General features: G+C 40.6%; 1 protein-coding gene across 4 annotated transcripts in view; it reads right to left on the bottom strand.

Moving 5' to 3' along the window:
* The window catches only part of dmpk (DM1 protein kinase), a 241,053-nt gene that overhangs the window by 128,443 nt on the left and 85,759 nt on the right, over nucleotides 1-26,851 (bottom strand). For all 4 annotated transcript variants that reach the window (XM_076275081.1, XM_076275082.1, XM_076275083.1 and 1 more), the window contains exons 5-8: nucleotides 20,567-20,715; nucleotides 20,374-20,467; nucleotides 20,051-20,248; nucleotides 5,584-5,832 (exon numbers count right to left, since the gene is read on the bottom strand). In XM_076275081.1, coding sequence (XP_076131196.1) covers nucleotides 5,584-5,832; nucleotides 20,051-20,248; nucleotides 20,374-20,467; nucleotides 20,567-20,715 — 690 coding nt within the window. The remainder of the gene's footprint in view (nucleotides 1-5,583; nucleotides 5,833-20,050; nucleotides 20,249-20,373; nucleotides 20,468-20,566; nucleotides 20,716-26,851) is intronic.

The raw sequence follows: 26,851 nt of genomic DNA, 5'->3' as shown, positions 1-26,851 counted from the left end.
ATCCACCAAGGTTACTGATATTGGTGGGACCCCTTGTCATATCATGCATAAAAATTATATGCAAAACTGTCTGATTCTGGTTTTTTCCAGTTACCATTACCTCATCCTCTCGCTCTTGACCGTCTAGGCCCAGTGTCACTGTGCACTCATTCACCCCACTCTTTGACACCTGGTCTGGTCTGCTTAAGATGTGTACAGGCCTTGAAGTCTCATAATAATTGCAGTAATATCAAAGTTTATAACAAAAACATGCATGCATCCTTTAAGTCATAGAAATCCACCACAATAGATAGATAGATAGATAGATAGATAGATCCTCCATAAAATTATCAAATACATTCAGTGGCACTCATAATTTCTCTTATTTTCACCGGAAAAATTGGCTAGTAGAAATTCTGATTGGCTAGTAACTTTAGAAAGTTACCAGCCACATCGAAGTTTTCAACTTAAACAACATTTTACAGTTACAAAATTAAAACAAAGTGGGGAGTGCTTTATACAATCAACCTACCCAATGCAAAGCATACCGCTTCTGATCGGCTATGGCAACAATACAAGGACAAAACGCAGCAGAGCTGCAGTATACCGTTTCTCCAAAGGGGGCTCCAAAACACCAATCTCAATAAAGCTGCTTAACCCTTAGAACCCTAAGCTGTTTTTAGGGCATTTTCACTACCTTTATTCATAAGGATTTATTCTGGTCATTGTAAGTGCCACACACATATATTATATATTGTTTTTTTCAGGAGAGTCTAGGCTATTCAGATCTGGCACCATTTCATGTATTAATACTAGCATTGATTTTATTTTGATTTTTAAAGAATTAAAACATAAAACGTGTATTATAAAAATTCTTATATTTCGACATGTATCTCACCACAGCAAGCTCACAGCTCTACATGCATTTCATGTGTGTGTAGGGCAGACTGTCCTGAATCGGGCAATATAATTGCCATGTTGGAGGGATACTCTGGGGCTGAGCAATTTACAGAAATATTTGCTGTGTGATTTACAGAAATAAATGCCATTTTTTATTTAGTGATGAAAAATGACCTTTCCGCGCTCCATATCTGTGACACGAACTGATCTGACCTGACTTGACCCGAGGTTGCATGTTAGCCTGCGTGCCTGTGTGTATGCAGTCATAATAATTCTCAACTTTTTACTGCATTGCCATGAACAAAGTAAAGGCAAAAAAGGTGTTTATTTGTTGAACAAATTGGGATGCAATGTGAGCCTTGAATTGGATGCCATGTAGGAATTTGCTAGGATCTCAAAACCGCAATATGAACATGCTTTGCCATAGAGAAACACATGATAGCATTGGATTATAAACATGCTTTGCAACAAGAACAGACAAAAACGTGGGGTAAGTCCAGCTATATGAAGTTATTATTTTGCTGTCACTTCGTCTGTTTTATAACCCAGAAGGATGTACTTGGTATCAAATGATAGCTCTGAGTCTCCTCTTTCATCTGACATGCGTGGCATATCTATGCGATCACGGGTCCGCGAGTAATTCAAACGAGAGTAATGAGTGTGCAGGTTGGTTTGTGTACATGACGTTATTATTTTGCAGTCACTTCGTCTGGTTTTATAAGCCAGAAGGATCGATAAACATGGTACCAATGGATAGCCCTATGCCCCCTCTTTCATCTGATATGCTTGCCATATCGATGCGATCACGGGTTCGCGAGTAATTCAAACTAGAGTAATGTGTGTGCAGGTGAACGCAGAGGAGTATAGACTGTAAATATGATGCAATTTGATTTAATTTCATGATTTTTTTTAATTTTCATACTTGATCGTACAGACAAGTGTGTAGTCTCGTTGGAAAGCCCCACTTCTGCTCTGTCGTGCAATAAAGGTTTCATCTCGCTGCGACGAACCGTTCCGGAGCAATGTAACAGAGAAGAAAGGGTGTGTTTTTTGACGCACTTTGCGTCAATCGGGTTCTAAGGGTTAATTACGGCGAAAATCACATACAAACACTAAACTACATTTCTAACTCTGTTACACCCCTCTCCCCTGAATTTCACCAAATTCAAGCAGCAACCAAATAGTACTTCCAAAGGCACTACTTTCAATTCAATTCAATTCAATTTATTGTGCTTATAGAGCGCCAAAACATAACACATGTATCATGGCGCTTTACAGAATGTAGGCAATCAGAGAAAGAAGGAAAGAAAGGAAGAAAAGAAAAGCAAGAGAGAGGCCCATGGGTAACAGGGGCGAGGAAAAACTCCCTAGAATTGGAGATATATATAGGAAGAAACCTCGAGCAGATCCACGACTCAAGGGCCTGACCCATCTGCCTAGGGTCAGTACATGACAGTAAGGTCTGTATACATGACAAATGCATATGATAGTCGGGTGTAGAGAATAAGACATGGTGTTTAAGCACTTGAGCTGAAAGTTACAAGAGGTGGGATGATTACGTATCCGTTATGGTAATTCGTTATTCCTGATTTAGTGACAGAAAGTTCAATAGTCCAGCGTTGGGATTGTCCAGGGGAAGGGACTAATTAACAGTTATTTCTTACATCTAGACACTAGACAGAGGGTCACCAATTACAGGACAGCCAACCACAAAGGTATCCAATAAGGATGAAGTGGAAGAAGAGGTGCGCAAACTCTCACACAACCAACCACTGGCAGTAGGGTGCCTTATACACCCCACAAGACCATAAAGCCATACACCATAAATTCCATAAATTCTCCACAAAGCTAATCAGAAAAGCTAGATAAATAATATGTCATTAACTTTTATATTAGCATATAGTTTGTAAATAAACATTTAACATTTAAATGATGTAAGAAATAACTGTTAATTAGTGCCAAAAAGACATTTAGTCAACTACAAATATTAATACAATATTAGTTAATAGATTTGTTAAAACATTAACATACAGATTTTATGCAAACAACTTTTAATTAATTAATTAATGATGAAAAAACTATTAACTTGTGCCAAATAGATATTTTAGTAACAATTAACAAATATTAACAAAGGGTTAGGTAATTACTAGTTTGCTATTTATTATGGCACCTTATTATGGAGTGTTTTTACGTTGACAAAGTAATGTTGATTTTAATATAGATTCAATGACTAATTGTTATCTGGGTGCAGAATGAGCAGTCATCAACACCAACTGAAAGCCCCGTTTTGCAGGTAGTCTTGCATTGCATACAATTTGGCTTTCTCTGAACTACATTTTCCAAAGGCCAGCTTTCGTGATTGTGTCACAACTTCAGAACGGCTTGACGCACATGCTTCAAATTTGGTGTGAACATTTGTATGGACTCAAGTCAAATGTCAAGGTCAAACCCACCTTGAGTGTGATATCTCAAGAACGCCTGACACACAAGGTTTTTTGGTACAAGGGTTTGTATGAACTCAAAGATTAAGTGATTCAATGGTTTTTTTTTTTCAGAAATCTCCCCACCAACATTAACCCAGCAGCTTTCCATCCGCTATTGTAATTCCTCTGGCATTACATTTCTAGTTTCTATTCTGATTTTCCTTGATCTCAGTGCAGCCTTTGACACCATCTCTCAACATCTTCTCCTGGAACGTTTAGCCAATATCGGAGTGCAGGGCAGTGTTCACCAGTGGTTCACCTCCTATCTCTCTGGAAGGACAGAGTATGTACAAATGCTGAGTTGCAAGTCTGAGAGCGGTACAAAAAAACACGGCTTCCCAAAGAGCAGCGGCTCTGTGGTCATTGTAGGACTGGTGAGGTTGAAACAGAGATGCACTTTCTCCTATACTGTCCAAAGTTTGAACAGATTAGCAAACTTAGACTGCAGTTTTGCAGTCTTCTTAGAAACTACAATCTGACTACATTTTCGAGACGCGATTGGATAGTTCCGCTGAGTTCCAGATTTGTTCGGGACGGGACCAGAAAGTTGCATATTCGTTTTTTCCGCGGAGAAGCACTAGGGGAAGACGAAGCACCCACCAAACGACCCAAAAAGTGTTGTAGAACCATCAGAACGACTCTCAACCTGCATAATTAAGGTAATTTTTGCTCAAATTGTTGCATAGGTCTTCTTTAAAGACTGTGATAAATTGGCCCACCTGCTAGGAGAAGGACTGACTGCTCCGCTGGCTGCAAAATACGTTACAGCTTGCCACGACATGAGGGACAGTGAGTCGGACACTTTGCCACAATGCCCGACCTAATGTCTGTACTTAATCCAATGTATTATAATGTGTATGCTGCCCGTGTGTGTGTGTGTGTGTGTGTGTGTGTGTGTGTGATCACATGCCTGTGTGTGTGTGTGTGTGTGTGTGTGTGTGTGGAAAAAGAGAGAGAAAGTGAGGGTATACACGTAATTTTTTATGTTACATGTTACTGTTTCCCTTAATGCTGTCAATGTTCTAATTGTTATGCTGTTTTAATTGTGCTTTGGCAACACTGTACTCATGCTAATAAAGCAACCTTGAATTGAATTGAATTGAGTAGTGCTGTGACAAGAGGGGTGCCCCAGTGGTCTGTGTTAGGCCCTCTCGTGTTTATTATCTACCTCCTCCCACTTGGGCAGGCAACATGGTATTCAATGTCACTGCTATGCTGACGATACCCAGCTCTACTTATCTACAAAACCCACTGCCACTCTTCTGCCAGCTGCAATTACTGCCTGCCTCCATGACATAAACTTGTGGATGACACAAAACTACCTGAAGTTGAATAGCAGTAAGACTGAGCTGCTAGTGGTTGGCTCCAAATCAGCTTTTGCTAAGATGGAACCTTTCACCCTTTGTGTAGATGGCAGCACCATCCCTTGCTCCAACCAGATCAAGAACCTTGGTGTCATACTGGACAATACACTTTCATTTAGTGCACACATAAACAGTATGTCTCGAAGTGCCTTTTTCCATCTAAGGAACATTGCACGACTTCACCCAGCAGAGTGTAGAAGTCCTTGTAAAAGCATATGTGACATCCCGCCTTGACTACTGTAATTCGATCTTGTCTGGAATACCTAATCAGCTACTCCATCGGCTCCAACTGATTCAGAGTTCTGCAGCAAGGATTATCAGGCTCCAAATCCACTAGCCATGTAACACCATTGCTTATGCAACTGCACTGGCTTCTAGTTGCCTACAGAATACGTTTCAAAGTCCTGCTCCTGGCATACAAGGCCCTATACAATTATACCCCCACCTACCTCACTGATCTCCTGGAAGTTAACACCCCTGCCCGCTCACTGAGATCCTCCTCAGCAGGCTTACTGCATGTCCCTAGTGTGAACCTCAGCACCCTGGGAGAAAGGGCTTTCAGCTACATCGCCCCCAAGCTGTGGAATTCACTGCCAGACTACATTAGACACTCCGACTCAATTACTGACTTTAAAAACTGACTTAAAACCTCTTCAAGATGGCTTATGGACTGACTGACTTCTACTTTTATTTTTTATGTTATGAGATGACTAATTTTAACAACCTTTTTGTTTGTGAAGTGACCATGGGTGTCATGAAAGGCACTTTAAATTGTTATTATTATTATTATTATTATCAAATATTTAATAATAGGCGTAACTAGGATAACAAACTGTAGCATCCTCAGTTCCAAATACCATTTCACTCAGGCATTCATCAAGCACATCAAAGTTGGATGTATCAGTGGGATTGGAGACTTCTGGTTGGAATGGAGCTGGGAGCAGGTGAAGACGACCCCAGTCCAGTCCACTGAAGAAGGGATGGCCCCTGAAGTCCCCAGAACCTCTGGTCCCCAGACGCTCTTGCCTCTCACAGATCAACCCTGTAATTAGAGACCTGCCGTCTGGAGAAATCTGTTGATCTCCTGAAGGGAATTCAAAGTAATCCTGCAACAACACAGATTCCACTGTCAAATGAAATGATTAGCACTTGATTTTCCCAAGTGAAATAAAAAGGGCTTACATAAAACTTGATTTAATCAAATGATGAATATAACAAATATTTACAACAATTACTATCACAAAATTACAAAATTATTGATAAAAAATTATTTTAGAAAAATATTTGCAAATTGCATTTAGTAATTTGCCCGTAAAACTATTAGCTCATATACTTCATGCAAGATGAATAATGTCACTATGGATTTGTTATTTTGGCTTACATTCAGCGAGTAACTTATCAGTGCTAACGTTATTCAACAATACTGTACAAGATATGTAGCTCAAGCTAACGCTAATGTGGTCTTCTGTCTGCATACGAAGAGTCAGAGATCAGCAGGTGATTCAACATTAGGGGTTTCCCAGCAGCCGCAAGTACAACGCTGTAGTTTGGTAACTGTCCTACAAACGTGAAAGGCAGAGCTAGAATTTCAGGTATGTCTCTCCTTGGCTAATGTTCTAAAGATGGAGCCCGAAACATGGCTGCCGCCATACAGGCGACTCGCTCGTATGTATTCTGAATGGCAGATTCTACGCTCACGAGAATATTTTGATTTGTTGGTGGAAGTAAATACACATGAATGAGCACATATTTTTGAAAGAAGAAATGGGTTTTTGCTTAGAATTGACTTAGAAATTACACAATGTAGCTTTAACAAAGAGTAATTTAAAGACCATGGAAAATAAGAATGTGTATGTTGTGTACAAGTTGTTTAAAAAGTAATCCTAAAGTATTCAGATTTTGTTACATGTTTTGGGAAATCCTATTGATTATGTTACTGATTACAAAAACTGCCATGTAATCTATAGTCAGTAATGGATTATATTTCAAAGTAATCTGACCCAACCCTGGTAACCCTCAAGAACCATCTTTGGTAACGCTTTAGAATAACATGTGCTTATTAGGTATTAACAGTGCATAATAAGCAGTTAACAATTCATTACTAACAGTTAGTTAACTGTTGTTATCCTTTAATAACATTAACTAACTGTTAACATGCAGCTTGTAAGTGTTAATAAGCAGCCTTATAAGTTACTTACAAGCATATTTGTTGGTGGATAACTAATACGCTTATAAGACCTTTCTTACCTATTTGTAGTACATTTTGCAGCCCCCCAATCTAAAGCGAGGACCATGTAGCCTAAAGCAAATAAAACTAGTAAAATCTGTATTATTCCGTAGTTTATCAATCAGGAACATTAGGTAAGCCCAGCTATCACCTTCATGTAGAGGACGTTTTTAGTGGCGCAGTTTAGGTTAACAAAAGGCTAACAAATATGGCTTATCGGCTCGCAGGTAGGTTATGTCTCATATTGTAGTTAGTAAGTAGGCCTAGTCATTTCTGGGTTTGTTTGATAGTGTTAACTTTTACTGTTTCTTCTTTTGCCTAGTCGGAGAACATAGGGGAGCTTGTTAACGCTCCAGGGCCGAAGTTATCCGTAACTTCATGGCTAACACCCTCTATCTAAAAGTGGTTAGCAAATGAACAAGGATTTTGGTTTTATCTGCAGATTTATTTTTGCATTACTTTGAATATAACTCGCTCCAGTCTCAACAGCATGTCTACTTTCTCCACACAGTCTCAGTTCTAACACACATAAAACATATCCCCTCACGCTTTCTCTCTCTCTATCCCTGCGCACGGGGCTCTCTTAAAGGAGCTGCACCATTTTACACCAATTGCATCTACATTTTCATATTAGAATGTTTTGTCAAGTGTCAGCTTAAACTTCCGTGATCAATTTAAGTTCCAGCAGTGATCAATTTGTGCCCCCCTTGGAAAAATGTAATGCCAGTCCGTGAATTTGTGTCTGCCGCCGGGTCTGGTTAAACCACTCATAAGAGCCAATAAAATATACCAAACCTCATTATTAAGTATGCATATTTGGAGTTTGATGTTGGCATACATATTCTGAATCATTATGTGAGTTTGCTCTTCATTTTGGTTGATAAATTTCAAGATTTATGTGTAAAAAAATGTAAATTTGAGTAAATTTCAAATTTGAGCAACATGTTACAGCAATGCCTGAATGCAGACAACCTTATTGATCATTACTATTCTACCTTCCTTACTTTCAGTTGAGAATTGAAATTAATGTTAAATGATGACATGCATAAGTCTGCAGTACAAATGTTTTTGGTTACACTTTACTTGTCAGTGACAGTGTCGACATAAGAGTGACATGACACTGTCATGAACGTGTCATAAACAAGTCATAAACGTTTATGACATATAACACTTCTGTTATTTAAGTGATGTTCGGTTTTTGTCATAACAAGTTAGGGTTAGGATTAGGGTTAGGTTTATAGTTAGGGTTAGGGTTGGGGTTATAGGATTAGGGTTAGAGGTTAAGATTAGGGTTAGGGTTAGGTTTCATGTGTCATGACAGTGCCATGTGTTCATGACAGTGTCATGTCACTCTTATGTCGATACTGTCAAGTAAAGAGTTACCATGTTTTTTTTAAATTGTAGCTGAAACAAGTACAAAGGATATTTAAAGGTTGTATCAGCGATTTCAGACCCAAAAAAGGCCCAAACATAAATGATCATTAATCTAATCTTTCCTAACGATCCGCTAGCTGCCTGCCCCATAAGCAGGTCGTCAAAATATGCGTCTCTGTAGGCAGCGTAGGCTCCGAGATCTGTACACAAAAACAATTGCTACCAACAAGGGTTGGCAACCCTTCAAAGGCAAAATAAAGTATTTCAACCAATAACTGACGAGATGCGTATTTAGGAGAGTTTTAATTGCACGGCATGGAGGGGGAGGGAGTAGCGAGCTAGCTCTCTGTTTTGTTTGAACATCAACAGAAGTGACGTATCCCCGCTATCGCTGATACAACCTTTAATCTATTCATGGAATTCATCATCATTGTCATAGACATACTCTTCTGTGTAGACTGCTTCACTTTGTTCCATACTTGGCTGATTGGCACAATTCATCAGACGACACATGTCAGTGCATTTCAAGCCATTCAAAAGACACTTGCAAGATGGCAACTTGCAAGAGAAGTCTAACACAGCCTGATCCATCCATCCAATTGATCACCAGATTGCCATCTTCAAGCCTCTAACCATAACCTATTGGACTGGGAGTTTTAAGATCAGCTTGAAAGCACCTTTTCCATATTGCTGCTTGGAAATTTGCTCTTTGTGAATGTTTTGCAAGTGAATCTTTGCAAGGGGGCAGTTGATGTGATTTCAATCTCTCCTATGGGTACTCGCACCTTTCCTTTACCAGCAAAGGCACTTACAGAATCACGTCCAGTAAATGTGTGGAATCCAATAAGTGCCATGCAAATTTCAGAGCCAATGACAGAACATATCTTGCCAATGTCAATTAGATTAGTAAATTAGTAATTAGTGATGGGTAAATGAAGCCTCGAGCGCTACTCGGCACATTTCCTTAATGTGCCGAGTAATGTGTCGAAGCTTCGAAACATGGAAGATAAGGAAAACACAGCGACATCTGGTGGTTTGCATAAAGCCCCGCAGTCACGGACTAGTGAAAAGAATGCCTACAACGTTCAACACAATGCCAAAGCTTCTAAATGTTCTCATTCATTACATTAAAAGTGTTGCAAGAAATGTGCATTTCTGTTTGTCTCAATTCAATACAATAAAATATGATTAGGCAACATAATCCCGTCACTCGTTATCACGTGAAGATTGGTTTTTCCGTGGAGGCGTGAAATCATGTTATCCCAGTCAATGATCCAATCGGTCTCCCATCCACTTAACGACCGCAGTAGACACTACTTAGCTTCTGAACCAGGACGAAGTATTATCAACCTCAACACGCTATGGACGAGAGTGAAAAGGAAACGACCAGGCGCCTAATTAAACCAAACCCTACATGGCCTGACATAGTTTGACGTTTCATGAATCAAACTTTCAATAAAAGGAAAATATTATGTCAGCCATTATTGTTAGGCCTACATAGAAATTATTAGCCTGTATTGCTTTTAAATGACATGATTGAAGTTGAGACAAGATTGCAACGCAGACACGTTTTAATGTCATTGTTCTAAATGGCAAAGCTTTAGGCTAGGCCTAGGCTATTTCTTCTTTATTTCTATATGTGCATGATATTATGGATTATGGACATTTTCCGGAAAGAAAAGAACGTCAATTCACAAACAGAGAAAACATCCTATATAAATCAGGGCTACCCACAAATTTCGCCTGGCTCTTGCAATACAACACAACTCATTCCGACACTAGAGCGGGTGCCCTGGTTCGCGCAATTCAAAGCCTTTGAATCAGATTCCGAAGCAGTCACGTGGGTGTGTGTCCCAAACGAAGCTTCAGACGTCACACTGATTTTTCACGTGATTTTTATGGAAACGACACAAGCCTCGAACCGGGGCTTCATCTGGCACGCCCCTTTCTGCTCGACACAAGCTCCGAAGCCTCGCTTCATTGGGCACATCACTACCGGTAATCTTGACCTGCCTTCCGTCTCTCTTCTACGAATACCGCCTAATCCTTGACTGTACTGCCGCTTCGTTTCAATTGCTGTTGTGTGTGTGTTTCCCCCAGGACTTCCCGGATCATCCAGCTCCTGCCATCGCTGTTCGGCTACTGGGGGAACACACACACGCAGACTCTTGAAACCCCCGGAACTCCTGGAACTCCCGTACCCCCCCGGAACCCCTGAAACCCCCTTAACACCCAACCCTTAAATAAACTTTCGAACGTGACGCTTTTGTGGTCCTCGTCCTGTTTGGTGTCTGACAATGTTGGCTTATCAGATCATGAACTTCTTCACAATGGGGTTCTCTTATTTTCCAGCACTTGTCCAGGTGAGTTCATTGAGTTTTTTTCCTTCAAGTTTTTCAGTGTATTGAACCTTTTGCCATTATCTTACACGAAAGTCAATCAGGCTGCTTTTGTTGTTTACTTGCTTTAGGACATTTCTCCATTGCCTTACTATTTGAGATGCAGTTTGTTCTTCACCCCTGTTTGTCCTCTCAGCTATTTTGATGGATATCTCATTGTATCAAACACAACATCAATTCTCTGGATCTGCTTTGCCTCTTTACAGATCATGCTATGAATAGCAGCAGCAACGTCTGCAAAAGTTGAGACATTGTTATTGACCTTCTAGACCAGAGACATTCCATCAATGTTTGTTGCTGTATTATACTCATCTGGAAGATCGTCTGATGGCTATGCAAGTTTCTGCAAATGCATTGCAAGTGCTGCTTTAGAGGTTTTCCTTGGGATCCCTTCAGATGTCACCAATGACCAGGGTAAACAGGGTGACAAAAGACTACTCTCATGTCCAGGCTTTGAGCAATAACTACTATTCTTCCAAACAGAGTTTGGTCTTTAACATGATGGTCTTTCCATGTGCCTGTATTTCTTTTTTGACTCATGCTCGTAAATGTCTTTACATTTTGCTTTGTCAATCGTGGAATTTTTGCTTAAGTGTATCTGACTCCAGCCTCTCTGTCTTGAAGAATATGCATCTTTGCCTCTAGGATGAGCCTGAATCAGATCATCCCTAACCTGTAGTTTTGCCTGCTTGTAGATATGCAAACTAACTTATGTTCCTCTGAAAATAGATTGATCCAATTCTCCACCACATCAGTAACAGCTGCTACAGACTTACCATCAGAATGGTGTAACATGCTATAGCATTCATGTAGGTAATTTCTCTTAGGAATCCCAGAAAGCGGCTTCGGTAATTCAGCGGTAAGATAATATCTTCTCACAACACCTGGTTTCAGGCTGAACCTGGTTGTGCCCCTGACTGTCTGTGTGTCTTTATTGATGGTCATCTCAATTGTCTGGTCTGTCGGTACACAACCAAATGGATTGTTATCAGACAATTGGCCAAAGAATCCACCACTTCTTAGGTAGTCCTCTGGATGCTCTTGTTGGAGATTGCACATCTGCTGAAGATAGATTGGTAAGTACAGTGCATAATTAACTCAGTCATAGGCAAAGCACCATGGTAATTTAGCTATTGCAGACAAATGCAAGTCCCAATTTCCTTCTCTAGATGCGCGTATGAGGCCCAGAAGAATGTCACCAACTATGTCAAGATATGACATCCAGAAAGCAGATAAGTCCCCATTACCACATTGAAGATGGTGCTGGTATTCATTCCATAGATCAGCTGTTTGTACATAGTCATAATGTGCCAGAAGTGACTCAAAATGTTGCTGGCATAAGTCATCAGGAGGTCTGGACACTTGAGCCATTAAAAAGATAACTCTTTCAACATGGCTTGCACAGTTAAATTCCATCCATTTGATAAATCCCTTCCAGGCTAAGCGGAGTAAATACGTTTGTGCACTCTCACTGCATGATTGTACACTCTGCCTTTAATCACACCAGCCAATGATCCATGAGCTACTAGTCCAGATTCTATACAGAGATCACGAAGACCTGCATCTTGAAATATTTTTCCAAGAATAACCAATGTCAGTATGGTGTGAAATGTGCCCAAACGAAGGATGTTGCTGAACCAAAGTCCTTTTAGGCAAGTCCCTCCACTCGGCGGCCATATGACAACGCTTTTTGGGCACTCGTCGGGCATCCATTTCGGCAGAAATGCGCGTGAGCAAGGCTTCACGACACCAATCTTGCTCCAGCGGCGAGATCACAACACATGATTGGCACGATGTCTTCACAACACACCATATGATTGGCTCAATGTATTCACATCACACCACATGATTGGCTCAATGTATTCACATGTCGACGTTTTGCCGAGGAAGGGGTTGGATATGTGTAGACAACGGCCATATTGGCGTGACAAACTAGCCCCATGCATTTCTATGGAGTATTTTTTGAGTGCTGTATCTCCACATTAGAAAGTCTCTGGCTGAACTCATTGTTGTGTTTCCACACAATTTCTGTTGCCTTTGCATAAATCGCTTGGTCCATCACCACCACGACTTGTTGGAGTTTCAGTTTCTATCTCATCAGTGCTGACTGTTGTAGAATTTCTAAAACTGTTGGCATGTCTGTGGCTGGGGCATTTATTGTAGGGAGATACCCCACAGCATTTTGGCTCACTGTTACTCTGTCTCTTGTTATGATATTAAATCCAGTCCATCCAGGCACTTCTTGATGGGAAGTATTTACTTGTCGAGTAAGCATCCAGAGCAAATCTTTTTTTTTTGGTTTTCGATTGATCTCAGCATAAACCCGCTCTGTATGAACTTTTTAAATGACAAAATTGAAACAATTAGAGATAAGATTAAGAACTAGTTTCACCAAATATTCATACTCCATTGCTGAACAATAGCGAAAACATAATAGAATCACAGATGAGACCTCGAACAACATTTCATTCATTTACACCTATCGAAATATTAGACCTCACTTCCAAAATGTCCTCATCAAAATCTACAACTAGTCTACTAGACCCTATTCCTACCCACCTTCTTAAGACTGCTCTCCCATTCCTGGATAATGCTTTGCTCCAGATTATAAATAATTCAATGCTATCAGAGCATGTACCACAGTCGTTTAAGTTATCTGTTATTAAGCCATCCCTCAAAAAACCTAGCCTTGACCCTAACAACCTGGCCAACTATAGGCCTATATCTAATCTCCCTTTTATGTAAAAACAAATTGGTGCTTTCTTACATATGAACAAAATCCAGGAATTATATCAGTCTGGATTCAGAGCTCACCACAGTAGGTACTGAATCAGCCTTAGTTAAAGTTTTTAATGACCTCCTCAATTGGCGGCCCGCAAGGTCATTTGTACTGGCAACACAATAATGTAATCTCTAGCAAGCGCATGACCTGTTCTCTTGCATCTCTCGATCGCTCTGTAGTCATGTAGCCACTGCACCTCAGCCCATTGCACAAGTTACATTACAATTTACTACATTTGTACGTAAGTTGAACCTAAGTTCCATCCTAGATTAGTTTCAACCTAAATTGGCACTACGTTGGAGTTTCTGAACTACTAATATTTAACATGTTGCACCCAGGGTTCTAAATTAACTTTTTTAGCCACCAGCCAATGTGGCTGGTAACTTTCTAAACTTTCTAAAGTTACCAGCCAATCAGAATTTCCACTAGCCAATTTATTTATTTTTTGCCTTCATGATTTCATTTTATAAGTTTGTTATATTAAGAAGGAGATATCAATTATCATCAACAATGACAAGCCAGTTGGAACCTGCCACTCATTTTCTCTCCCTCTCGTGCGCAAAGTATCATCTTTATGTAACATGCTGTTGGTTCATGTTGACATTGTAAACTTTCTCTAACAAGAGTGAAAAACTATAAAGCTACTATTTATTGGCTAAATGTTGGTCCCTCCTCTGTCTCTTAGTGCCCTACGCACAGTGTGTGATGCATGTGGTGGTAGCAGCAGCGCTGATCACTGATCAGGCAGCTTTTTTAAACTGAAACTTTTTGCCTACAAGCTCCTCACATTCCTCTCCATATTCAGCTAACTCCATAGACAATAAAATAAACAATCTTGCGGTTTCAGTTACATGACATCAGCCCCCCACAAAGGAAATAGGTAGGCTAAACACAATGTGTTAATATTTTGTAATGTGTTATGTATTTCAAAATTAATCACTGCAATTAATGCGTTAATTTTGACAGCCCTACTTTTTATTTTAGTTTAACTAGCTAACTCCCTCCTCTTTGTCTATGCTCCCTGCTCTGGCTCCAATCGTTCTTTTTCCTTGTGTTTAGTAGTAGACACTCCGTTCATTTTCCATGGTCTCTCGCATTGGTTTCATTACAAACTGTGCGCAGCCAATGGGCGTATGAAACGTCATCACGTAGCATTACGGCACAGTGTTCATGGGAAATGTAGGAAGTACTGCCAGGGGGATAAATGACCGAGAACAGAGCCTTATGTATCATGCATGTAATGCCTCATGCATCACTGGCCAAACTGGCTAGTACGTTTTTATTAACACCCGCCAAAATTAATTTTAGTATATTAGTAATATTTTACGGCATGAAATATAAGTAAAGTATATTATCTTTTAACGCTACGATATTTGCTACTATAGGCCTACAACAGTCTAATTTTGCGTGTCAATTCAAAAACCTGTTATTTCCATTTTTTTATTAGACTACCCAGTCTCTATGCTGTTTTCATGGACAGCAAGGATCCTCTTCGTTCGTTGTTTTAAATAACGTTGTTTGTTGCTTCTGCACATGTCAGCTCCAGTGGTTCAGTTTTACTTGCGCAAACGCGCACATACATTGAATAAGCGCTGACACCACTACCCACTTATTGCATGTCTCTTTATTTGATGACACTAAATTAAGAAATATTTTCTAATCAGGAACATGTTTAATTTCTTTTTCTTTCGGTCCGCGGTTCCATAATAGGCTACCATTCAATTGCGCTGCAAATTATCCGCGGACTAGCAATCTCCTCATTGAGGAGGCCTAAGCCTGCAGATCATAAACATAGAAAGCATGCTCTGGGGACAGAACACAGTTGCCTGTCTAGTGTAGCCATGGGTCTGTCTACAAGGAAAATGACAAGTGTATTGCACTTCGGGGGTGGGGGTGTGGCTGGGTCACGAGGCCAGTGGCTACCCCACTTTTCGGGAAAAAATTCAAAATAAAATGTCTCATTTTCCGACGCACCACAAAACATCTTGCCTATTCGTCTGGGGCTTTCTATAGTTTCAGTACGGACTGTATCGTGAGACAAACAGCAAGAACAGAAAAGGTTGATCTATTTCACTTAACCCGCTGTCCAAACCCCCTGCCCGCAGATACCTACATCATGCGGATACCTAACATTTCATTCATTGCCTATATCTTTTTTTTGTCTTATTCGAAACAATTCTTATCCATTACTCTGCTACCACCAGAAATAATCACCACTTAGGCACGCGCTCTCTATCTCCCTCTCTCCTAGCAAAGAAATTCACATTTTGCTTGAGAAAGATCCTCAAGGACACAATCATCTCCCTAACTGTAGACAAACTAGATCCACTACAATTTGCCTATCAAGCGGACAAGGGTGTAGAAGATGCAAAACTCTTCATTCTTGACTGGACTGTCTGTGAAGGACAAAAAGAGCTTGAGCAACATTGTCAAAGTATGCTCAAAAATTACTGGTACCCAGTTAGAAGATCTCTGTTATCTCTGGAAAACACGGGTGATTCAGAAAGAAGAGAGAATATCTTGCCAACCAAGTCATGTACTCAGTGATGAATTGGTTATCATGCAGTCAGGTCGGTGGTACCATGTGCCAATACGTAAAACTAACCTCTATGCCAACTCATTCATTCCCTCTGCTATTAGACTGTTAAATGAACATCATATAAGACTGTTAAAAGAATGCACATAACTACAACAATACTGGTTCTTGGACTCCGCTGCTCTGTTCCGTCACTGGCAGGTGAAGTGTGTGTGTGTGTGTGTTTGTGTGTGTGTGGCTGTAGACAGGTGATGTATGACTGCTGCAGTACTTACTGATTTATTTGTCTATTTATTATTCTTAACATTGCATACATTTATACAGTGTATGCTAATGCACTTTTTAACTTTTAACCCCATCATGGATGGGTTGGCTGCCCCTCGGGGACTAATAAAGATATCTGAACTGAACTGAACTGAGTTCAAGTTGGGGGGGGGGGGTCACTCACCTGGCGAAAATGTGTGTATTTCTTTTCCAATTTTTCTATTCCAATTGCTATTCATTTTAACAAATATTTATAATAAAGTAGGCTTTATATTGTATACTATCTCCTTCTGATTGATTTGTGTCTCCTGGAATTTTTAATATGGAAAGGAAAATATACACGACACTAAGTGGTTTTTTTTATACTCAATTTACCCCTGGACTGTTTGATGCAAATTATGGGAACTGCACTCTGAGGGAGATTGCTGGTCCACTGTGAAGATTTTCTCTGTTGAATAAGTGTCGAAAATTTTGCCTCTGTCTGTCAAGGCCAAGTGAGAATGTCTATGGCAGTTGATATATACTGTATAGGCCTTTATTGCTAATATATATATATTTGATTAGATTGCTTATGGCCCTTAAGCTGTAGCCAGTTTCAAATCTAGACTTAAGACCAAACTTTTCTCAGATGCTTTCTGCTAACTGATAAAATATCACTTATTTTTGTACATTTCTGAACCTGGGAAAGTCTTTTAGCTAAAATTTTAATCGTTTCTGACTATTATCTGACTATTATTCATGGGTTATGTGTAGGTGTGAAGAAGAAATAATAAAGGTCCGCACACTGATTAAAGCTCCCAAACGTGGATTTGTTTAGCACAACGATTCTTGAATTCCTCATGTGCTCAATTAGCAATCAATTAACAAATACCAGAGACTAACTGCATGTTCATCCATTCCAGAAGCAAAACATTATCAATACTAACATACTGAATCACCTTGCAAGTGCATATTACAGTTGAGAGACATTAATATTAGTCACACACAAATGTTAATGTTTATAAAACTCGCAGTTCAACAAGCGGTACAAGGTAGAGCTTTTCAAATTCTTTCGCAGCATGAAGCTTAAGTATTTCTATCATAAGGACAGGACAGATTTGCCTACAACTGGGCAGACTGGCTCTATTGAGGTCAAGTCTACACCACAGTTTAGAGTCAAGAGCAAATTTGTACCACCTGTGACATGTTCTAGCATTGACACCTTCTGCAAATTAGTGGAAAGAGATGTTGACAACATGTTCCATTCACAGAATAGAAACAGACATCAACTGAACCTGGCCGCACAAGAGAGATCTTCACTCCAACAATTGTCCAAAGAGTCTGATATAATTTTCAAGAGTGCAGACAAAGGTGGTGGTCTAGTTTGCATGGACAGAGCTGACTATGACATGGAGATTTTAAGACAATTGGCAGACACTAATGCATAGAAAAAAAGCTCCCCAATGATCCAACCACCAAATTCAAAAAAGAAATAGATCTATTCTTGAATGCTGCACAGCTGCTGGGTTCATCACAAACACAGATAAAAGATTTCTCACGAAGGAACATCCCACCATTCCTGTGATTTACTGTACATCTTACCCAAAGTGCATAAACAGTTTACTAAGATTCCCCCGGGACATCCAATAGTGCCTAGCAACAATTTATTGACTGAGCCTCTCTCCAAATATATTGATCACCATATCAGATCACTGGTGACAGATCTTCCATCGTACATCAGAGACACAGGAGACCTCATCAGTCATCTCTCGCAACGATGTGGTGTCTTTATACACCAATATTCCACACCAAAGTGGCCTGAGGGCACTCAAACACTTTTTGGAGAAACGTAGCCATCAGTCGCCTCCTACACAGTTCCTTGTTGACATGGCAGATAGTTTTAAGCAAAGCTTATTTTCTATTTGGAAGTGACTTCTATTTGCAAAACATGGGTGTGGCTATGCGGCCTTAGCCCCTGATTTTGCTAACCTTTTCCTAAGGATGTTGGAAGAAAGCTATGCTCCAACAACCCGTTTGCAAACCATATCCTGTTCTACAAGCGGTACATTGATGACTGTCTTCTAGTATGGTGGGGCTCTGAACAGCTACTCCAGTCTTTTCTACTGTACATGAATTGTCTACATGAAACCATTAAGTTCAGCATGGAATGTGATCCTTTCAAGGACAGTTTTTGGACACCTGGGTCATACACTTCCATCCCACCTTTTTGAAACAGGGGCTCTCATACGGCCAATTCCTGAGAGTGAGGAGAATCTGCAGTGATGACCAAGACTTCCGGACTGAGACAGACAAGATGTACAGTCAATTCCTGGCAAGAGGCTACAGCAAAGACACACTGGACCGGGCCTATCATAAGGTAAATTCGGCCCAGAATGACACCCAAACCAATGAAAGAAAGAAAAAAGACCATTCTGTGATCTGCTGTACCACCTACACACCTCTAACCAACCAGATAGAAGAGATAATTAGGAAGCATTGGGATGTCCTCAACACAGATCAAGCATGTGCTACCCTGTTTAGAGATCCACCACTCTTTGTACACTCCAGGGCTAGAAATGTATGTGACATCTTGGTGCATGCTGATACATTTGATCGCTCCAAGACACCACAGGAATGACTGGACGATGCAAAAGGTTTTTTCCCCTGCCGGAATTGCACATCGTGCACCACTACAGGTATGAAGAAAATCAATAAATTAAAATGCTCAAAGTCAGGAATCAACAAATTCATAACTTGCAGCTCTGCGAATGTAATTTATTTACTAACTTGTCCTTGTGGATTACAATACATTGGCAAGACCAACAGGCAACTGAGAATCCGAATCAACAAACACACAGGAGTACCATCCACAGAAAGGACATTAGATCACCAGTGGCCAAACACTTCTCCATGGCTGAGCACAAGATGAGTGACTTGGAGGTAATGGGAATTGAACGCCTATCACCCAGCCGCAGAAGCCGTGACGTGGAAAGCAAACTTCGACAGTGTGAAGCACGCTGGATTTTTTACATGGGCACATTGTCTTCTGGAGGACTGAACGAAGACTTTGACTTGACTTGTTTTTTATAAACATGGACATTTGTGTGTGACTAATATTAATGTCTCTCAACTGTAATATGCATTTGCAAGGTGGAAGGTTTTTGGAAATTTACCAAAAAAACTTATCTGAAACTTTCCACGAACTTGCAACTCTTAGCTCACTAGTATACACCATCTGATCTGAGAGCATACTAGCCTGACGAGCCAGACCCACACCAATATGTAGGGTCTGGGAACTTACCATTACAACTCATGAGTCCCATGCATTTTCCCACCAGCAGAGCTAGTTGGCTAGTTGATCAAACTTTTGCCAATTTAAAAAAGCTTAACTCGAGTCGCGATTCAAAGACCGATGTTCGCCAGCAGCAGCATCCATCTTCTTTGTTTTCAAGTAGTAGGAAATTCACACGGAACCGTCGCCGACTTTACACTATGTGATTGGCCTGCTAGAAGTTTCATTTTTCCAGTTTGCAAGCCAACGGAGGGTTGCTAGACTACCCTGGCTGCAAATTACATTAAGATTCTAGGCTAAGAGCATACATATCTATGATCAGATCATGTCAGCCAGCCCAGAACATACTGTAATGACAGATGTAACCATGGTCATAATCTAGTATTGTTCTCTGAGGCTGCTACATTTTTATACATTTTGTACATTTTTAATTCTACTGGATGAATAGCTGTTGTTATCATTTAAGCACACCTGGAAATGGATGATCTTGGCGTATGTCTCAGAGAGGGACTCAGCATAGAAAGGTGTTGTCCCCAGCAACATTTCATAGGCGCATACACCCAGGGCCCACCAGTCACACTCTATGCCATACCCACTCCCACCCTCCACTGCACGCAATATTTCTGGAGACAGGTAATCAGGAGTTCCCACTGCCAAAGAAGAGTGAACCTGAGAACACACATAAACATAGTAATGTGTCTTTAAGGCTAATAAGACAGGTCCTGACAGGATTGAACACAGTTCTAATTCAATAAATGGTACTTTAATAACAACTAAATTCAAATGAGACTCACCATTCCATCCTCTTGGAGTCTCAGACAAGATCCAAAGTCCCCAAGCCTTACATGACCATCTGCGGTGAGCAGGATATTGTCTGGTTTGACATCTCTGAAGCATGACAATAATTATACACCATATATGATAATACATTCACACAAGAGATAATATTATTTGAAAGTGGTTCAGTTAATTCAGCTTGACATATACCTGTGTACATAGCCAAGCATGTGGACAGAGTCTATGGCCATAATCATCTCTGCAAGATAGAACTGGGCCATGTCCTCTGGAATCCGATCTCCAAATTTACTGAGCAAAGTCAGCAAGTCACCACCAACATAATAATCCATAACGAGATACTGAGAAAAACATAGTAAGAATTGGTACATTACTACTCAAAATAATAACTTTTAAAATTAATTGGTAGTCTTGATATTGTAATTGCAGCTGGAAATAACATGTTCATATAATTTTCTATCTTTACACATGAGTTCAATGTCACAGTATGTTGGCTAATCCTAAATGTTCATAAACATTTTTTTAAAGTATTTTTGGGCTATTTTTGCCTTTTTATGTGGACAGGACAGTGAAGAGTGACAGGAAGTAAGTGGGATAGAGAGAGATGGGGTGGGAATCGGGAAAAGACCGCAGGCCGGATTCAAACCTGGGTCCCCGTACATGGTACAGGCGCTGTAGCCTGCTGCGCCACAGCGCCCCCCTGTTAAACATTTTTTTATCCTGTTCCAGAGTCCTGTAACAGGTCGGGTACCCGCATAAAAGTTGCTCTAACGGGTGGATTGTGACATTCCTAAAATTCACGGGCGGGGGTGCGGACGGATAAGGAACTCCTTGCGGGCAGGTAGAGGATGAGAACCAAAACAGTATTTTAGTTTGCTGAAATAAAACATAAATGAAAAATATGTGCAATATGTGTATGTCTAAATTAACATTACCACATTAAATATATGTGTTTTAGTTAATGATAGCCTACGACCTTTGACCATCAAGTCACTACTGCGACTTTGATTTCTTGATGCATATCGTAGTTGGAGCATTGCCAGCATAGGCATAGGCCTACATATAGCTATTGTTTGTGATGCTCAGGTTGTATTTTTTCTTGTAATATTAATACCGGTAGGTCTATTTGTGTAATGCTCTGATGCAGCAAGCTTTGGGCTATGGTTTGTTATTGTAAGATTTATCACTAATGCAAAATGTTAAAGAAAAATGCACTAGTTATCAGGTTCCATAGCCTATTAAAAGGTGCCGATGGTAGGCTATTTGAATCGCGCAAAAGAAAGCGCACTTTAGGCTATATTGTTCATTAGCTTAAGATTCATATTAAATGTGAAATACTCAAATCAAATGTGAAAGTTGACAGGGGCTCGTTAAATATTTGTATTAGGTTGTTTGTAGCCCTACGTGCTCCAATAGCGCAAAAGAAAGCCCTTGTTAGGCTGTTTCACAGAGAGCCTATATTGTGATGTTGAGAGATGCGAGATAAAAGTAAAGTACTTTAATTGGAATGATTTTAGCTCGTGTGCGATTTATCGCAGGCACGGGTCGGGTAACGGGCCAAATATTAACGGGTCTGGCCGGATGCAGATTTAATTTTGATATTATCACGGGTGACAGGTAGGATCTGGTGCTGAACTTTACGACTTTACGGGTGCAGGTCTCCAAAAACAGACCCGTGCAGGACTCTGTCCTGTTAAATAAAGCAGGTAAAAATTGCCCTTCTATAAGCTGCTCGAGTATCTGGAGCAACAACTGCAGGATTGATCATGGACTAAGCCATACCTTAGCTTTTAAAAAACAGGAGTTTTTTCTTTTTCGGGGGGGTCAGTGTTTGCAACATGTTTCATACACTCCTTGCATTACGATCGTTGCTTTTACCTTACCGAAATAGATACGCATGCCAGTTATATGCATCCACCTGCTGCATGCAGCCTTCCTCCAAAACTCCAAACTGCTCCAAAGATTGTGTGTCAACAACACTCCATAACAGTTATAATGTGGTGGTGTTAATCACAACATTTCTTCTAACAATTTGAGACACTAGGCTAATCAACTAGCCCGCGTGTAACTAGACTTAGTGGCTGCACAGTGTGGACCCGCTTCCTTATTTGGGTTTTGGGTTGCCAGGTTTTATGACAAAAGGGTTGAAATTGAAAGTAAGTAAGTGTAGGCTATGTGTAGGGTGTGGCAATGTCAGACTAACAGAAGAAATGAATGGATCGTGATTGTAAAATTAAGTTTGATGGTCATGCAAATTCCAAGCGTTTCCCGGGAGAGATAACAACACAGGAGAGCGCCCGGGAAAAACGGGAGTGTTGGCAGGTATGGACTAAGTTGGACAGAAAGCAAGGGCTTTCTTCAGTCCACTGGTATTTTGAACTAGAATGCATTTCCAAAGAACTGCAAACCGTGCTTGCTCAGGTGCGGTTCTTCAATTCCTGTTTGGCGGCATCGCCGCTGATTTCGATTAGCTCTGATGGGTGAATGCTTTCAAAAATCTAAAATCCTTTTAGTAACTTTTGTCACACATGGTCTGAACATTATGTATGTGAAGTTTGGCTGTGATGGGCAAATGCTTTCGAACATCAAAAATCCTTTTTGTAACAGTGGTCCCCAAACTACAGCCCACCTCATTTTGGGTGGCCCTCCAAAATGTCCGTGGTATATAGCATCCTGCCCGCATGGGAGTATGACATCATCAGTCGTCATACAGGCAGTCGTGGCCTACTGGTTAGCACTTCGGACCTGTAACCGGAGGGTTGCCGGTTCGAACCCCGACCAGTAGGCACGGCTGAAGTGCCCTTGAGCAAGGCACCTTACCCCTAACTGCTCCCCGAGCGCCGCTGTTGTTGCAGGCAGCTCACTGCGCCGGGATTAGTGTGTGCTTCACCTCACTGTGTGCTGAGTGTGTTTCACTAATTCACGGATTAGGATAAATGCAGAGACCAAATTTCCCTCACGGGATCAAAAGAGTATATATACTTATACTTACTTATACTCAAACTATAACCTCCGTAATTTCCCCCATTCATTCTCTATGGCGAGTCTTAACAGTACACATGTAATACTCTTTTTGTCCACTGGTGGTTGTTTTCGCGCTGTTGCATGTTTGCCATCGAAAACGGAAATAAATGTAGGCCTACCTGTAAACAAAGAGGCCTATGCTGTATGCATCAGTGCTCAAAGTATTCTAAAAGTGTATCAATTAATTGTTAATAACTAACTAACTTCTATTCAAGTCATATTTCTGGGACTTTCTGGGATCAATTTTTTATTCACTCGTTCTCAAGTTCTCATCAGGTGAATGAAAGTTAGAATGGTGGTAATTTCAGATGTTTTTGCCAGCACTTCATAAAACTCTCATAGTTTGAGAACTTTAAATTATTTGTAGGATATTGCTTGTTCACAATTTGAGCTGTGTATGCAAAGACACAGAGTTCAGAGTTCACACATTTTTAATAAAATATACTTTTGGGACTCCCTGCTAATACTTTTGGGAATGCTAAAGTCTTTTTATTAGTATTATTTCATTTGAGCTACATTTTACACTGATATGGCATGATGGCAATATAAACACAGCTAACAATGGTATTAAATTGCAATAGCCTATGATTAAATGTAATGGAATATTCAACTAAGGTAGACTGCTGTTGTTCACAGCACTAAGCTATTTATGGTTACTGATATACTCCGAGTCTCTGGCCCTCTCTTAGAGCCAGGCATAGTGAGCTGGCCCTTGGAAGAAAAAGTTTGGGGACCACTGTGGTAGAAGAATGACAAGGGTCACTGACACCATCTTAAATTTTCACACAACACCGGTTCTGGCAGGACGTTCCAGAGTTGGACCGGTGGCAATACCAACTGGTCCCCTACCGGATTCCTGGCCCACACAGCCTAGCGACCCACTACTTGCCCAATGACAACTCCTAATCCCCATGGACAATGAATTCCCTACACTGGACTATTTGAACTTTCTGACACTAAATAGGATTAATGCATTATCATACTGGACATGTAATCATCCCACCTCTTTATATTCCTCAGGTGGCTTTAAACACCATGTTCTATTCTCTACACCTAACTTACTTATTAATTTATCATGTATACACACCTTACTACTCTGTAACTGACCCTAGGCAGATGGGTCAGGCCCTTGAGTCGTGGATCTGCTCAAGGTTTCTTCCTATATGTATCTCTAATTTTAGGGAGTTTTTCCTTGCCCCTGTTACTCATGGGCCCTCTCTGAATATTGAACACTCTGTAAAGTGCCATGAGACTTGTAATGTTTTGGCGCTCTATAAGTGAAAATTAAATTGAAAGAAATTGATACCTCAAAAGGTCTAAGAGCAGGAGAACTGGGCTTTTTTTTTTTTTTTTAAATAACAATAAAACTGGGTGCATAGAAAAAATAACAATAACTAGAATGCATTTCTGAGTAACTGCAAACTGCTTGCTCAAGTGCGGTTTACCAACGTGAGTAGACAGTGGAATAGGCTACATTGAACTTGTTACATTTTGAATTTTATTAGTTGTATCTCCTGGGATACATTGCCCTATTAAAGGGTTATAAAAGAGTTTTTTTACCTTAAAATAATGTTTCCAAAATCATTTTGATGGCACATAAACTCTTCATAGGGTGAACAGCATTCTGAGCAGGTCTTATGGCTTGTAAAACAGAAAGTTGCTGTTCAGGTAGGAACACAATTTGGAGATCATTGGGTTATGGGGTAACCCTGGTTCTCTGAGTGAAGAGACCATCTCTCCACTCCGTTACATATTCCATATGTACAGGGAATGGCCCCCCACCTGTCAAAGACTTTGGATAGGCTTTAAGACACACCGGCTCGCCTGGTCACGCCCACACCCGAACCTATAAAACACCTGTGTTGGCGTGTAATCACTGATAGTTTGATTGGAATGGGTCTCTGAGCAGCCTGAGGATTGGAGAGATGGTCTCTTCACTCAGAGAACCAGGGTTACAACATAACCCAATGTTCTCTATCGTCTCGACACCTCCATCTCTTAACTCCGTTACATATTTCATATGTATGGGGTAACTCTTTAACCCTCTAACCGCCCATGTCGCAATATTGCGACAATCGTCATTACTGAATAAAACAGACGATAGACGCGAGTACAGTGTAAAATCTCATTTGTACTCTTGACCACTAGTTGGCAGACACCCAGAGCTTCGATTCAAGCTCAACCTTTTTTTTCAAAGTTTTCAGGAAGCATGCGAAAACACGCGAGAAACACACGAAGAAGACGTGCATTTCCTCCATAACGCGGAAGCGATGCGGGCCATAGTTTTGCACAAATTGAAGCAGAAATACACCAAATGTTGAAAGAAAAATTCACGTGTGATGAAGTCTTGGATCTGTTATTCACCTATTATGATTCTGAAGGAGAATATCTGCCTTTTGGAGAATATGATCGATCGTCTATTGACTGATAGTCACGGTGCGTCTGTGAATGGAGGTACGTCTTTGCGACAGTGTCCACTAAGCATACCATGCTTATTTCGACCGATTTCGACCCTCTGCCCAACATAGCTGGAGGTGCCAGTGGCAATAGTGATGATAGTGTCCGTAATGGACGTGGTATAGACAGCAGGGGTTGTAAAAATAGGGCTCTGAAGAACTACAAAGTCACCCGCGATATGGAACTGATTTGACCAGGCTACTTTATTGTATAGTAGCATAGGGTTTGTGATTATAGTAATAGTTTACTATTGTTGGTTTACATGTACTCTATGCAATCAGTACCATCTGGGCAAATATTCGATTATCAGCTTTGAGTATAACTTCTTTATTCCTTTATTGCATGTCTTTGCCTTTCCCTGCATTGAGGAGAACGTTTTCAGTTTCATCTTGGAGAGTGGTGCATGGAACTGCTTTGCAGGAGGATTACTCTCAACACGCTCACCAGAGAAGGTTCTGTAGGCATTCTTGCCAATGGTGTGTGAATTCAGAAGGTCTTCAGCAACATCTGCTGGTGCTGTACTTCTAGTAGACAGAGAAACAAGGGACTCACCACCTGCAAATGGATTTATCCAACTAGAATCCAACAGATCCACAGTGCTTGTAATGTGTTCTTCGTCTTAGCCAATTCTGCTTTGTCCAAGGTCCTTGTTAGAACAGTCACTTTGTTGGAGTCCCAGGGAGCTTTTCAATATAGACAGGTAAGTTTTTTGTAAGCTTTTGTACTCAGCAGTAAGGTAATATCTTGAGACACCTGCTGAGTTCAAGCTGAACCCTTTTGTGCCTCCAGCTGTCTGAGTGTCCCAATTGACAGTTTCCTCTAGGGTCTGGTCAATCGGAACCTTGCCAAATGTGTTTGCTGCCACCTTCACAGAGAAACATGTACCTGTACAGATCTGGTTTCTCATGTTCAATATGGCTCATCTCTGAGTAGTAAGCAGTGAGTGACCTTGCATAATTCAGATTAAGTATAAGTATATATACTCTTCCCGTGAGG

The sequence above is a fragment of the Alosa pseudoharengus genome, unplaced genomic scaffold, assembly GCF_046254945.1.
Source record: "Alosa pseudoharengus isolate Yale_2024_CS ecotype anadromous, Long Island Sound unplaced genomic scaffold, YU_APseudo_1.1 YU_APseudo_1.1_scf_8, whole genome shotgun sequence".
Taxonomy (NCBI): domain Eukaryota; kingdom Metazoa; phylum Chordata; class Actinopteri; order Clupeiformes; family Clupeidae; genus Alosa; species Alosa pseudoharengus.
The sequence above is the reverse complement of the archived record's forward strand: the minus strand, read 5'-3'. Positions and strand labels throughout refer to the sequence as shown.